At 39.8% G+C, this 15,538-nt stretch overlaps 1 protein-coding gene across 5 annotated transcripts in view; it reads right to left on the bottom strand.

Annotated features, from left to right (window-relative positions):
• Positions 1-15,538, bottom strand: part of LOC102497941 (myomegalin) — a 251,520-nt gene that overhangs the window by 206,619 nt on the left and 29,363 nt on the right. Inside the window, exon 1 of one of the 5 annotated variants that reach the window (XM_014583307.2) lies at positions 10,062-10,288. The exons of the other annotated variants lie outside the window; for them this stretch is intronic. Coding sequence (XP_014438793.1) covers positions 10,062-10,081 — 20 coding nt within the window. The 5' untranslated portion in view covers positions 10,082-10,288. Of the gene's footprint in view, positions 1-10,061; positions 10,289-15,538 lie in introns of those variants that run through there. 5 annotated transcript variants of the gene reach the window in all.

Below are 15,538 nucleotides of genomic sequence, written 5' to 3'. Positions count from 1 at the left end.
AAAAAAAAAAAAAAAAAACTAAAAAAATTAAAAAATACTCTATATCTTGGGCTATTAACTTATTCCAATGGACCCAGATTGCCTTAAATATTTGAGGACTGGCATAAAAGATGCCATGTGACAGATGAATTAACATTCCAAAAGGGAAATGGCTAATATGACTTATCATATAGGTCCTATCCACGAAGTGAATCATCCCGTATCTTATACTTCCTTATCTCCAACCAGAATTTGGGGAATTTCACACTTTCCCCAAATCCCTTCTATGCTAACACTTGACATTGTTTCTAAGCAAGAAAGAAATGAAAAGGTGATGGAAACAGACACAATCAAAGCAGAAAAGTCCACCGATGAACAAGCTCTGATCAATTTTTTTTTCTCTTACCAAGAAAGACACTGAGTGCATATTCCATGTTCTAAATGTTGCCAAATACCCTCCATTTGGCACCAGAAATGCAAAAACACATATTCAGATGCAAATAGGATAGAAGTCACAGATGCAGAACACAAGACTATTACATAATAAATACAGTGAGATTATCATTTCTCTTCAAGACCTATCATTATAACCTCTGCAAGCCAGGATGCTCAATTGGCAAATCCGCTCAGAACAGAGAGAGCATCTCTGTGAGCCTCCCTCTGCACTGACTCCACCTGGGCTGGCCTGGCACCCGTACAAAAACAGCCACTCTTCTCCAGCACAGGCAGCAATTAACACCCTTCGCTCAACACAGTCTATTCACTGAGTGACCACAGCCACGTGGAACTCTGGGAGGCAATTCTGGGCAGTGCTAAGTCCTCAATGGCTACAGTGAGTTACAAACATCATTGTGCATCTACATTAATTCCCCACTGCACTAAGTCTTCATCCTACAGGAAACTCACATTAGTTTTTTGGTGTTACCCATCAAGGTTCAGAGAAACCACTGAATACTAAAAACATGAAAGCAGTTGAAGTAATTTTTACTCATGAGATTATCATCCATTCAATTATCTAATAAGTTCTCCTCTGCCTCCCTTGAATGAGCCAAGACATGTACAGCACTCTATCAAAAGAGACATGACAATAATCTGCTTTGGATTCAATCACATCACCCAGGGATGGTATATGGTCAGTCTCTCCACCCACTTCTAAAACTCAACTTTTGCCTTTCACCTTTGGTTTTGGCAATGCATGCTGCGATCCTAGGTTTTCATTAACAACTACTAGTCACCAGATCCTGGGGTAGGTTGAAGCAGACAGCCTGATCTCTCCAGAGTTCTAGACTAGATGTCAAGAATTACCATTTTCCCCTTTCTACCTACTTTTTAATTCACATGGTCTTTTGCTGTTTCTTTTCTTTATAACGTCTGTTTTTCATACTTTTAAAAGAATTATGTATTCCTTATAGGAATTTTGAAAAGTGTATAAAGAAATTAAAAACAATTTTTAAAATGCTACCATTAGGACTAGCAGATGGTGTAGCAGTTACATTGTTGGACTTGCACAAGATCCACCACAGTTCGAATCCCAGACCTGGTGTCTTGAAAATCACACTGGGCATGTGTGTGTGCATGCCAAGATCCTGGGAGGAGAATGGAGGAGAAGGGATTGCAGCATGACCATCCCTCCCAGCGGAGGAGGGGTGATGTCTTTCTTCAGTAAGCACATGCACCTTAATGCAAAAACTTCTAGAAAGAAACGTTACCACCAAAAGGCAACATTGATAAATATTTTTACATATTTACATTTTTTTAAAAAAAGGGTGGTTGTACTCTCCAGAAAGAGATACAGAGATAAAGAGAAAAAAAGAAAGCAGTCCCCATGGGAAATAGTGATTCTACAATCCCTTCTCCATTCCTCCCTCCCGTCGGGATTCTGTGCACACAAGCACACATCCATGGTATGTTTTTCAAGCTGCTGATGTCAGGAATTAAACTGTGTGATTGGCCGTGAAGGAATCAGCCACCTTAACCATCATGCCTTTTATTTACTTTTAGTTGTTCTTTATTTCATGTGTCTATGTAAACTTTACAAAATAGAAATAATATTGAACATACAAATCTTCTTGGTTTTATTTGTACTACTAAATGTATTTTGAGAGAAAGAGAAAGAACCAGGGGCAGAGAGGCAGGAGAAGGAAGCAGGAGGGAGGAAGAAGAGATATCTTAAACACCTGCTGAAATTAAAAGAAAAAAATTAATCTTCCCTCCCAGCATTTTTTTGTTTTATTTTTGTCTTGTTTTGGCAAGGTCTCTCTCTCTATTTTCCAGGTCTACCTCAAAACTTACAATCCTCCTGCCTCAGTTCACAGAATCTCTAGGATAATTGGCATATACCACTGCACCAGCCTTTAGGATGGACCAGGAATTAAACCCAGACCTCCCAAGTGGCCTCAGCCTATAGAACACAGCATCTTAGCAGCATGTGCCAACAGCTAGACCCCTCAATATGGCTTTATAATGTTCTAAAAAAAAGCTTATAGAATTCTAAAAGATGATAAAATTGACTAGGACTATCAAGGGTTGGGAATTTTTAAGGCAGTTAGAGGTTCTAAAGCAGTGATGAGAAAATGATTCAAATAGCTGACGCTGAGGTCTATGCTCTGTAGGGAGATACATAAGGAGCAGATGGCCTGGAAGGTACAGGGGAGCTGAGGAACTGGAGTAAGTGATGAGATAAACTGAACGTTCAGAAAAGAATAGGGAAATAGACTTGGCCGGTGGTAAGGGAATACAATTTCAGAGTTAAGGATCCTACTAGTGGAGAATCTGGAGTAACTATGAGCTACGAAGGAAGCTATGCTTATGGTATACTAAAATGATTTTGAGTTAAGAAACTGGGAAGTCAAGGTATTGCTATGGGGCCAGTCAGTGGTGTGGTGGTTAAGGCAACTGAATCTCACATGGCTGACTATGTAGTTCATGTCCCTGACCCAGAGGCTTGAAAAACATACCACATGTATGTGCACATATGTGTATGTTCACAATCACAAAAGGAAGGAGGAATGAAGAAGGGATTGTGGCAAGCTATCCCCCATGGGGGTGCTCTCTCAGTTTCTCTCTCTCTCTCTCTCTCTCTCTCTCTCTCCCCACCTTTCTCCAATGAATGCATGTGCCCTCTGGCAAAAAAAAAAATCTAACTATGACATAGGAACGTGCTTATTGACCTCTCTAGGCTATCAGATTCTCAAAGGAATGGTTTTAATATTATTCACTATCATGTGTCTAGCATTTAAGAAGTCTAAATCAAAGTAATAATTGATAAATATTTCTTAAACAATGATAAATATAATTTGCATATATAATGGCATTAAGCTTTGAAAACATCCCATGTCCATTCTATAATAAGGAGACACCCAAACATATATTTACAACAGTCTTTCACAGAAAGTTACTAACAATCTGTGCTAGAAACAATGTTCGAGACTGAAGATTTGAAGACAAATACCAGTCTATCTTCCAAAAATCTCAGAATATGGAAAACCAACTAGCTACATGTTATAACAGGGTAGGCAGAGCATGTTCTGGCTATAGAAAACACCCAGAACTAGGTTCTAAAAATACCAAAAGCTGAAGCTAACCTTTGGAAGGATAAACAAATCCAAGCAAAGGCAAGTCTTGGGATGTAGGTGGGAACAACTGGTACATTAAAACCCACTCATAATAATTTTAGCTCATGAATAAAGTGGCTATCACTCTACAACTAGCTCCCCAGTGCTGGTGGCAATATGCTGCCCCCCATGGTGGCAATAAAACCACCTAGGCCATGATGGGAAGACGCCAGTTGCAGGTTATCTTTTCCCTAGCTATTGGAGAAGCCAAGAGACAAGAAGTTTTCACAGTATAACAAGCAGGAAGAGGTTAGAGATAGTAAGACGGATTGTGATAAAATGTATCACAGACTAATTAAAGTGCTGTAAAAGTACAAGTTATTATTATTATTATTATTATAAAATTCCCTAAAAATAGTTTATAACTAATGAAATGCTTCAGACATGAAGACTCAAGGAAAAACAAAAATCAGGTCATGCTCTTCTTGCTGGCCACTGAACTCTGAGGATGCTTGGAAACAGGAAAGCAAGACCTCAGTGCATCTGAATGTTTTAAAATAGAATCAGATAGAGCCACCTTGGGTCATTGAGACACCTCTTTTATTCTGGATTTTTTTTTTTCTAACTTTAAATGTTATTTGAATTTCTGCCAGAGACAACTTGTGGAATGTTCTGAGCCCAGTTGGGGATGTTATTTTGGGATGTTATTTATAAAATGCAGTCAGTTTCATTAGGAGTAGTGTCCCAGGGCACCCACTGAATGGATGGATGCTCAAAAAGGCCCTGAAAAAATGGAACCCTCAGTCACTGTCAGGTGACCCAGGATGAAAAGAGAGACAAAAACAATCCCTTCTCAGTCTTTGGTATTTTAAATTCAACTTTAGCACATAGCCATAAAAAAGTTGGAGGTTGAGGGTTCAGGCTGAGCTGGTATGTGGGAAATAAGCAAGTGGGAGTAAAAGCACTGATTGAGGCTAATTCCACAAGCCAACCCCCAAGATTAGGCCTATTTAAAAGTAGACCAGAGTTGCCCAGGCAGAGATTTTCCTCTTTAAAAATCTAGAAAATGAATTGCTAGTAATGCCAAATATGAAAAGGAAATTCAATGTCCAAAGATGTTTCATTTAGTAACAGAATTATGGAAACAGGTATTTTGTAATGCAAAGTGCTACACGCCAAGTTCCAGCCTCATAGTAAGGAAAGCTACTGGAATTACCCATATCTCCAGGCACCAATGCCAGTTGCATGATTGCCAGCAAATCACTTACCCTTTCTAGTCTCAGGGGATATATCTGTAAAGTGAAGGGAAAGCCTTCACTGGTTGTAACTGTGCATCTGTAAATAGAGCTCTATACTTACCATGAATTCAAAGAGAAATAAATGTCTGATTTCACTAATCTAAACATGAATACAGAACAGAACAAATGCAAATAAGCTCTTAATGGGGACCATTAAGTACATACAGCCATGGTAAATGGGCATCTTGACTTACTTGAAGGCCGTACTTTAACAATATAACAGAGAAGAAACAAACTCTTGTATTTTGAAACCAGTTCATTATTTTCCTTAGATGTTACTTTCATTCTCCAATTCTCACAGAAACAGCAGGCACAACAATTAGTACCTGCACTTTATTAAATCAAATTACAGGTAATATAAAGCAATGCAGACTGATTTGCTTTCCTTTCCTAACCTTCACTCTTACAGGTTGCCCTTCAATATTTTGAGTCCACTTTTTCTTGAGTTATTTGTGTTTTTGGGAAATTGTATCAGGCTTACATTTGATTCACTTGAATTTTATTCAGCTTTCCTATATGCTAGAAACAAAAACATTTCCGCCTAAAATGGAAATAAGAATAATGTCTTTTCTAGCTTTTAACATTATGATAGGCTAAATCATTGTATTCCAAGGATGTCTAGCTTCCTAATTCCAGAGCCTCTGCCACTTCACATGGTGAAAGGGACTTTGCAAAATGTGATTAAGGATTTTGAAACAGAGACATTATCTTGGATAAAGGTTGGGCCTAGTGAAATCACAAGGGTCCTTGTAAGAAGGACAAAAGAGAGTTGGAGAAGAGAAGATGTAATGATGGAAGCATAGACCGAATGATGCCATTTCGGGAAATGGGCTATGAACCAAAACCATGGAAAGTGTCTATAAGCTCTTCAAAAAGGGATAGATTCCCCTCAGAGCTTCCAGAAGGAATATGGTTCTGCTGACACTTTTATTTTAGCCTAAAAGACTAATCTGCAGACTTCTGACATCTAGAACTTCAAAGTAATAAATTTGTATTTTTTGAAAATAGATATTTGCTATAGAGACAGAGAAAAAGCGAGAAATAACCCTCCACCCCAGGGGGAATAGCCACGCCTCAATCCCTTCTCCTCTGTTCTCCTCGAGGTATTTTAGGCACGCACACACACGTACCCAGTGTGAGTTTCAGGACTCTGAGTCTGGGACTTGATTTGGGGTTGGCTATATGAGAGCCCAGTGACATAACCGTTACGCCATCTGCTGGTCCCAATTTGTATTGTTTTAAGCCACTAATTTTGTGGTAACTTGTTACAACAGCAATAGGAAACTAGTACAATCTCTTAAGCAGAAGGCATAGGGACTCACTAGTCCAGATAGGTGAACACTAGATACGTAGAGTAGTAGAAACTATTTGCTTGATTAATATTAAATTATGAGGAGAGGAAAACTACCCTCATCATCAAGTTTTGTATCATCACCATGAGTTTATTCCTTTCATGATTCATCCTATTCATACATATCAATTTGATTAGTGACCAAAGCAGCTTTGTTTAAGGCCAGCATATACATGGGAAATTTGCTATTCTAGGACCAGCCATGCTCTCCCCAAATGGTTTAATCAAAGATCAGCAACCACCAAACAATAGCCCTGGAAAAAAACTCTCCCACTGAGCTGCAGAAAACCAGACGATATGCCATTGGGAAAAGAAGACATCTAACTTTGAAAATTCAAACACTTAGCACCTGTCTATTGTGGTAAGCTTGTGCAAGATAAAGCATACGGGGGCTCAGGTGAAGATCTCTTCAGATAAAGGACTTTCCAGAGATGTCCAAAATGAAATCTGGGAATAGAATCACAGTTGTGCTTCCCCATGTTCCCAGAGCAGCCAGTGCATATCTCTGCCTTAGCCCATCTGTGATGAGAATGTAAAGCCCTCAAAGGCAGAGACTCAGTCTCATTCACTGTCCTATTCTTAGCACTCAGTACAGCAGCCTGTACTGGGTTCTTACATTTTAAATACATGTTTATGAACTGAGCTGATCTGTGGGTTAGGAAGGATCTCAGGTGTCAGCCACAATTTATGATTATAGGATTTTCCAATGATGACCCACTAGATGCTGAAATAAATTGAGTCACATCAACATTTGTTTTAAAGAATAGAAAATAACAGAGTACAAAACACATAGTAAAGTTAAGTATTGTTACATGAAAATTTTGCTATGTATGTAACTGTACTTGGTTGGAATAAATATATTTCCTATTGTGGGTAGGGGTTAAAAAATGAATATTCTGACTTTTCACTCACTAACATTTTGTATTTTCTCTTTTTTAATTTTAGCCATTCTATGTATATAGTACCATGTAACTATTCTAGTTTTTATTTTCATTTTTTAAATTACTTTTTGGTAGGCTACAGAATGGTTTTTCACAGTATGCATATAGTGTACAATTATCAAGTCACAAATATAGACACAATCATCTTCAACATTCCAAAATCCATACAGCAGTATGGAATTGTCCTAATTTTCATTTCCCTGATGTGTAGTAATATGGAGCAATTTTCACTATGACTCTACTCCTGGACACCCTCTTTAGAAATCTGTTATAACCACTTTAGAAAGTCACTAGGTAGTATTTGCTCAGGCTGAACACACATTCCTATTACTCATAGTTCTACTTCCATTCATTTACCAACAGAAACACATATGTGCACATTTCACCAAAAGATATGTACAAGAATGTTCACACCAATACCATTTGTGATAGTCCCAAAGTGGAAATTGCTCAAATGCCTATTAACAATAGAATGGATAAATAAATTTTATTTATTTATTTATTTATTTATTTATTTATTTATTTTTAAATATTTTTTGGAGAGGTTTTTGCTATAGGGTGCGTGCGCTCACCAGACAGAGACAGAGAGACAGAAAGCGAGAAATCACCCCTCAGGGGGGATAGCCACACTGCAATCCCTTCTCCTCCATTCTCCTCTCCGGATCTTGGGCATGCATGCACACATGACCGGCGTGAGTTTTAAGCCACCAGGCCCAGGACGCGAACCGCGGTGCACTACATGGGAGTCCAGTGACATAGCCATTACGCTATCTACTGGTCCCAATAAATTTTTTGTATTACACACAATAGAATCCTATTTAGAAGCAAGAATAAATAGGAACTACAACACACAACAATGTAGAAGAATCCCAGAAGCCTAAGACTGAGTGAAAGAAGCCAGTTACCAAACTGTATGTGGTGTATAATTTCATTGACGTAAAAGTTTAAAACAAGGCAAAACTAATCAATGGTGTTAAAAATCAAGATAACAGTCATCCTTACAATCAGAGGGAAAGCTTAAGGGTGCCGCTAATGTTTTCTTTCTTGATCTGAGTGCCCACTACATGGGTATATTTAGTATGTAAAATTAATTGGATGTTAAATACATGATTTGTGATTTTTTTCTGATATATTTCTGAATTTGACTGAAATTTTTATATGTAAGTATAAAATTTTGAAAGTTAGTCATATTTTCATGTACAAAACACTAATGAAGAGCAGGAAGAGGTCATCTAGTCTTTGCTTGCATAACTCTAGGATCAGGGATCACTGTACTGCCCAGGTAGCTCACTTGCTAGAAAGCTTTTCTGTTACATTAAGCCAATAACTTGCCTCCCTACAATTCTCTCCCATCAGTTGCTCTGTCCTCCTAAGAGATCCTAAACTACTCTAATCTCTGTACCTCCAACTGCTCTTCAGATATTTGAAAAGGGCTAACTCCTTCTTTCCCAGTCTTCACTTCTCTACACTGAAGGGCCCGAAGTCCTTTATCTTCTCTCAAGGCAAGACTTTGAGTCCCCTCATATCTCTCAATTGTACTTCTTTTACTCAATGATGCTGAAAACAGAGCACAGTCCTCTAGGAGAGGCTGGAGAGCAGAAAAGAGCCCTAAGTAGAATCATCACTTATAAATCCAGACCACATACTGCTGTCAGCACACTCTATGCTTCAATTTGCTCTTTCTTTAAAATTCACATTACACTGTTTGTTCCTATTGAGCTTAACAATCAACTATACACCTCTGGGTCTTTTGCATAAGTATTGGTAAGCTCCAGAATTACCTTCTCTGTTTGTCCAGCCTTCACTCCCTCAGGAGTCAGAACACTCATCTGGCCCCACCCCAATTCTCCAAAGCTAACTCCTGGAGATGGAAGAATATGTTAGAAACAGCTCTGGAATCCAAGTCTCACCTTCTGGCATCCCACTAAAAAACAAAAAAAAAAAAAAAACAAAAAAAAAAAAACAAAAACAAACAAAAACACTCCCTCAGGAGTCAGAACACTCATCTGGCCCCACCCCAATTCTCCAAAGCTAACTCCTGGAGATGGAAGAATATGTTAGAAACAGCTCTGGAATCCAAGTCTCACCTTCTGGCATCCCACGCATCCCACAAAAAAAAAAAAAAAAAAAAAAACAAAAAAAAAAAAAAACAAAAACAAACAAACAAAAAAAAAAGACTTTGTCTTAAGACATGGTCTCTTAACCTTACCCTTTCTGTTTTAAAGGATATTTGAGGAAGTGGAAGATGAAGCTCCATTTTAAAGGAAATTTGAGGAAGTGGGAGATGAAGAAAACAATTCCTCCGGGTATCTCCAAAATCAGACCTAGAAGCAGACTGACACCCTGGCCTCAGCAAAGCTTGAGAATTGTCGGATACCCTGATCTCTTTCTCCTTTCCTCTCCCAGGGACAGCTCCAACTAGGAGCTTTGGAGATGAGTATTACCAGGCTTCACTCACTCAGTTCTCTGCCTTTGTGTGACTACCAGAGAGTGAGGCAGAGAAGGAAAACGTGGCAGGGTGAGGATGAATCTGATAATGTTCAAAGTATCTGAAATCAAATGTCTCTCTAAAGAAAGACCTACTGGAATTCTTCTAGCCTGCAGAAAAGGAAAGAAAAGAAAAGAAAAGAAAAAAAGCCCCCAAAACAAGGAAAAGACAGACATTTCTACAGAAACTTCAGGCATCCTCACTGGACATTTTAAATCTCAAGACTAGGCGGATTGGAGATTCATTGAGCAAGGGCAACACCAGAGAACAGAACACGTGCAGGAGGAGCGAGGGAGGGGGGCTGAGAATCCCAGAGGGAGAGGCGAAAGAGGACATCAGCTGTCAAAGACCCTTCGTGGTGAGAGGCGACCTCTCCCTGAGGGCGCTGGGGGAGGGGCAGGAGGAGGGACACCAAGTCCTGAATGCGGCGAGAAAGAACAGCTCACCTACCTCGTCCACGTCTGCTCCATTTTCCAGCCTCCTTCCTTACTCTCAGGGCGCTCCTCACCCAGGAGAGGAAGCAGCCTGGGAAAATGGGAAGCCTTGGCTACGAATCTCCAGTGCAAAAAGCAGCAGCCTTTTCCTCCCCAGCTCCTCCTTTCTGCGTCGGCGGCGAAGAGAGAGCTCTGCTCCCCGCTTTTTTTAGAAAACCGATTTGACGTGGCCGAACCTGCAGCTCACGGTGCTACGGGCACAAGGGATGGACTGTTCTCAGTAGGAAGCTGGACTTGGAGCGCAGCGGCGCGGCGCCCGGAGCTGTTTGGGGCCAGAGGCAGCCCGGGCAGGCGGTGCGCCACACACACTCCCAGGCTGAGACACGACTGGCTGGCACGAGCAGCTTGGCACCAGCTGAGCTGTCAACCGCGAGGGGAGGCGGGGCTCCGGCAGGATCGGCCCAGGTTACACGCTCCTGAACACACCCTCCCGTCTCCCTGGCCCCTCTCGCAGGCTCAAAGGAATGATGTTGGCAGACAGGGGGCTTAGAAGACGCCATACAAGCTCTCTGTCCCTTGCTCATCCCAAACAAGGGTTTTGAATAAAACCAACCAAGTGTTAAGAGAATTTGAAGAGGAGATCTTCCAGCATGCCTGCCTCTCCTCGCACACAGGCCATCTGCAAGCCAGAGAGGGAGTCTAGGAAGGCATAGGACACAACGTTGTTTTCCTAGAGACTGGACATGTCAGTTTCACTATTAGTCTAGAGACTGTCCTCAGAAATGGAGGAGAGAGAGAGGAAGAGCGAGAGAGAGAGAGAAGGCACCCTGGTGGGACATGGTCATACAGCCCTTCTCCATTAAACCACCCTGTTGGGATTTTGAGCACACACGCACAAGCACCCAGCATGTTTTTCAAGCCACTGGGGCCAGGACTACAATAGTGTGATTGGCCATCAGGGAAACCAGTTGCCTTGACCACCGGGCCACAGAGCTGGCCCAGGAAGGGAAGCATCTCAAGAAAACCTTTCACAGTTACTAGCTGCTTCCTTCTTGGGCCTTCCCTGACTTTATGCTGTTCTACCTCTTGGATTTGCAGTTTCCCCAGTAGCTGGGCTCTACCATTAGCTTCAAGGAGGCAGGGAGTTTCTAAACTTTCTGGAACATTGGAAAAGCTTGAAGACAGTAACCATCAGGACCAAAGATCTCCTGTAACTGTTCTAAGGTCACAGAAAAGGGCCTTTGAGAGATGGCACTGACTGAGATCCTGTACCATCTATTTCTGTATCAAGGTTTAAACCAGACACACATGCTGTAAGTAGAGTGCTTACAACCCGAAACTCCCTTTTAAGCTCTAAAGTAAACCTTTTCATTAAGTGACATAATCACTGTTATTATTAGCATTAGCACTGATCTTTTTTTTTTAATTTTCAAAAGCTTTGTAGTGCCACATGTGACAATGTTGATTTAGTTGTATTTGTGTAACGGATGATAAATTTGAGACCCAAAAAGGCTCAAAGTCTCTGCTGAGGTTCTGATACAGGCTGTCTTCTCCATGGTATGAGCCCAAAGACATGGTTTCTGAAGATATGACCAAAACGGCTTTTCCAAAATGAATTTATTCTCAGACATCCTAGGACTTTAGCACAGGGAGGACCTTGGCATGCCTGAGAATTGGCGAAACTGTTGGATAGGCTTGGGGTAAGTAGTCATCTTGTCTTCTATCTCTTGAATTAATTCCCCTAATTATCAGTACAAAGTAGGGGTGAGGCGGACGGGATAACACAACATTTGAGTGTTCAGAGAAACTTCCTAAAAGGCCCCTGGTCTAGAATCCCCCAACCCAAACATTTTATAGTTAAGACCACACTATTTCTGAGCTTAGAATGTTGTATCAGTTTTCTGGCACAGAAGTAAACTGTTGCTCAAAAGAAGCCAGATCCCACGTGGCCACCTAGTTCAAATTCTGAGTCTAGTCAGCCTGAAAACTACTCTAGGCATGTACACAAGTGTACCAGACCCAGCAAACTGGAGGACTGAAGTAAAAGAACAGTGATGAGACCTGATCCGAATCCTGTATACAGTCTCATTGCGCGCACTTGTTCCCTCTCTCTCTCACTTTAAAAAAAGAATTTCCCAGGAACATTTTAAGATCCAGTCTGACCTTAGAAAAGGCTCATAGACCACCTGTCTTGAAAAGAATCTCCTGTTGCCTGAGAAGCCCAAAAGAAAGAAAAAAAAAAAGGACAGGAGCAGGGTGAGTCAGATTTCCATCCTCCATACCAAAGTTGATGCTATATTTAGTTCTGTCTCAAATTAAATTACGGGCTATTGAGTTGTGGAGAATTCTGTCTACAGCTAGACATGCACTGCATTCAAGACATGATATTATACTAACTAGGTAACCTGGGGGTCTCAAAATGAGGCTAGAAAATAGGCACATTTATTTCATTGTAAAACATTTGGAAAGTACAGAAAAAATATAGAGAAAGTAAGTTTCTCATAATACACAGAGATAATCAATGTTAAAAGTTTGTTGAATTTCTTTCCATTCTTCTAAAAATGTATCTTGGGGGCCAAGAGGTGGTGTAGTGTGGTTAAGACTCTGGATGCCCACATGGCCAACCATCGTTTGAGTCCCAGATCAGACATGACAAGCATATACCCAAAATCCTGAGAGGAGAATGGAGAAGGGATTGCTGCATGGTCATCCCCCCTGGGTAGTGATTTCTCACTTTCTGTCTCTTTGTCTTTCTCTGTCTCTCCAGTGAGTGCATGCACCCTGTAGCAAAAATCGCTCTCTCTAAAAAAAAAAAAAGAAAAGAAAAAAGTATCTTTGAATCCAAACACTGACTTTTTATAAACATCAGTATATTTTTGAGAAGATAAATTCCCTTATTATCTTAAAATTATATTTATTATCAAAAGAAAAATTTTTGTCTTAGATTTTTAAAATTTTAGTTATATAGACCATTCCTCCAATACAAATGCTTAAATTTTTCTATATTCTCTTTAGCTATTATTCACATACATTACATATTTATAGTTATAATTAAAGCTTAGACAAAGTTTATATTTTTCATTTATTCGATATTCATCTCTGCTATTATGAAGTGTTCATGTTTATTATCCCAAAGACTATGTAATATTTAATAAATCAATAGAAACATAGCTTAATAGTCTATTATTGCATAGCTTTTTAGTTGTTTTTTATTACATTTTTATAAAGAATGCTTTAATGAAGATTTGCTTTTATTATTTTATTCTTTTTAATTGTGCTACAGTTGGAATGTGTATTTTTCTACAAAATGCATATGTTGGAACCTAATATCCAGTGTGATAGTATTAAGAGGTTGGTCCTTTTGGGAAGTCATTAGTAGTCTACCTCCGTGAATGGGATTAGTGTTCTTGCAAAAGAGGTTAAAAGGAATGTTCTACTTCCTTTGCTCTTTTGTTTTTCCTGCCCATGGAGGACCTAGTATTTGTCCCCTCCAGAGGAAGCAGCAATAAGGAGCCACTGTGGAAGCATAGAGCAAGCCCTTACTGCACACTGAATTTACAGGTACTTTGATGTGGGACTTTCTAGCCTCTAGAACTACGAGAAATAAATTTATGTCATTTACAAATTACTCAGTTTAAGGTATTTTATTAAAGCAACAGGAGCAAATTCAGACTTTTTTTTTTTTCTGGGACAACTTAAGCATGAGAATTTTAGAGTAAAGAATGTTCTAATTTTATCATCTTGCATAGCCTCAACAGCACTAGGATTTATTATTTAAATTTTTCTTAGTGTAATAGATACATTATTTACTAGTTAGTCATATTTTAAGATACCTACCTATCTTTTTATCTTGTTTCACCTGACATTTCTTAGAATACTATTAACAGTAAATTTGTATTTCATATGCTTACTTGCAAACCATTATCTGTGAAGCTAGTTTTTCTGAAATCCTATGCTGAGTCTTTTTGACTATACTAATAATCTTGTTGCTGAAACCACGCTGCTTAAGAACCCTCAGATCTCAGTATTATAAAACAAACATCCATTTCTCACTCAAGGATCTGTGATTTAGGTGTAGATTGGTTTGGCATGTATTTAAGTCTCTTCCCATATTTCTCAATCCAGGACCCACACTAAGGCATCAGTGGCTACCTGGGGAATATTCTCATGGCAGAATTTAGGAGCATAAGAGAGTTGGAAGAGATTTGTGATGTCTCTTAAAAATCTCAGTTCAGAACTAGTACACTATCCGTTCCTCCATATTCCATTCACCAAAGTAATTCATGTGGCCAAATCCAAAGTCGCTAGTGCAGAAAAGGCCAATCTGTCCACAGTGCACAGGTGGAGGAGAGAATTTTTGGAACAATAATGCAATCTACCAATGCCTGTATGTAGTCCTGCTAGGCTTTTTATTAAGCTTTTCTCCTGTAGACACATGGTAACTCTACCCTTCCCCATTCCATTTATAGTTAGCTATGGATTTTGGTCAGTGAAATGTAACTTGTTTGGGCTGTTGAAATGTGAAAAGAAGCTTAATTTGGTCACCTCTAGGAAGAATGTAGACATTTGTTTTCTATCTTCCTTTCTTCCTTCCTTCCTGACAGAGAGAGAGAGAGAGAGAGAAGTACCCTTAGCATGGTCTCACATCATAATCCCTCCACCAACTTTTTAGCTAGCCAGGATAGTGGGCTTGCAGGTGCCCCATATGTACAGCTCTACCAGGGAGCTGAACTCCAATTTCCCATATGGCTTCCAGCATTGCAGAGCATTATGCTACCACCAGGCCACTGTTGTTGAGCCTGTTTCATTTTTCATTGACACATAACGATTACACATACTTATAGGGTACAGTGTGACTTTCCAATATGTAAGTATAATGTGTAATGATAAAATCTGGATAATTAGCATAACCATCATTTTAAACAATTACCATTACTTTGTATGGGGAACATTCAAAATCTTTTTTAGCTATTGTCATATGTACAGTAAAATTTTTTATTATTTAATTTTTTTAGGTTTTGCCACAGGGCACATGCCCTCACTGGAGAGAGACAGAGAGAGGGAAAATGAGAACTCATCCCCCCCTCCCAGAAGAAGTGGTCCTGTCACAATCCCTTCTCCTCCATTCCCCTCTCAGGATTTTGGGCATGTACATACACACACCTGATGTGATTTTCAAGCCACTGGATCTGGGACTCAAACTATGATTGGCCATATGGGAGTCCAGCACCTTAACCACCATACCACCTGCTTGTACAGTAACTTATTAAGAGCCAGTTTGGGTATTGTCAATTGATATTGTTGCATTGATTCTGGAAGGCTAATACAGGTTAAGTGAAGCATTCATCAGTCCAGGTCTCTGAGCAACAACGAGGGTCAGAGCCTTCTCGTGACTCAAATCAAACATATGAAATGAACAAGAAGTACATTTTGTAATATTAAGTTACTGAGATTTGCAGGTTATTTGTTACAGCAGCACAACCTGGCCTATCC

The sequence above is a fragment of the Tupaia chinensis genome, unplaced genomic scaffold (assembly GCF_000334495.1).
Source record: "Tupaia chinensis unplaced genomic scaffold, TupChi_1.0 Scaffold144247_1, whole genome shotgun sequence".
Lineage (NCBI taxonomy): Eukaryota > Metazoa > Chordata > Mammalia > Scandentia > Tupaiidae > Tupaia > Tupaia belangeri.
Note: the sequence above shows the minus strand (reverse complement) of the source record. Positions and strands in the feature narration are given on the sequence as shown.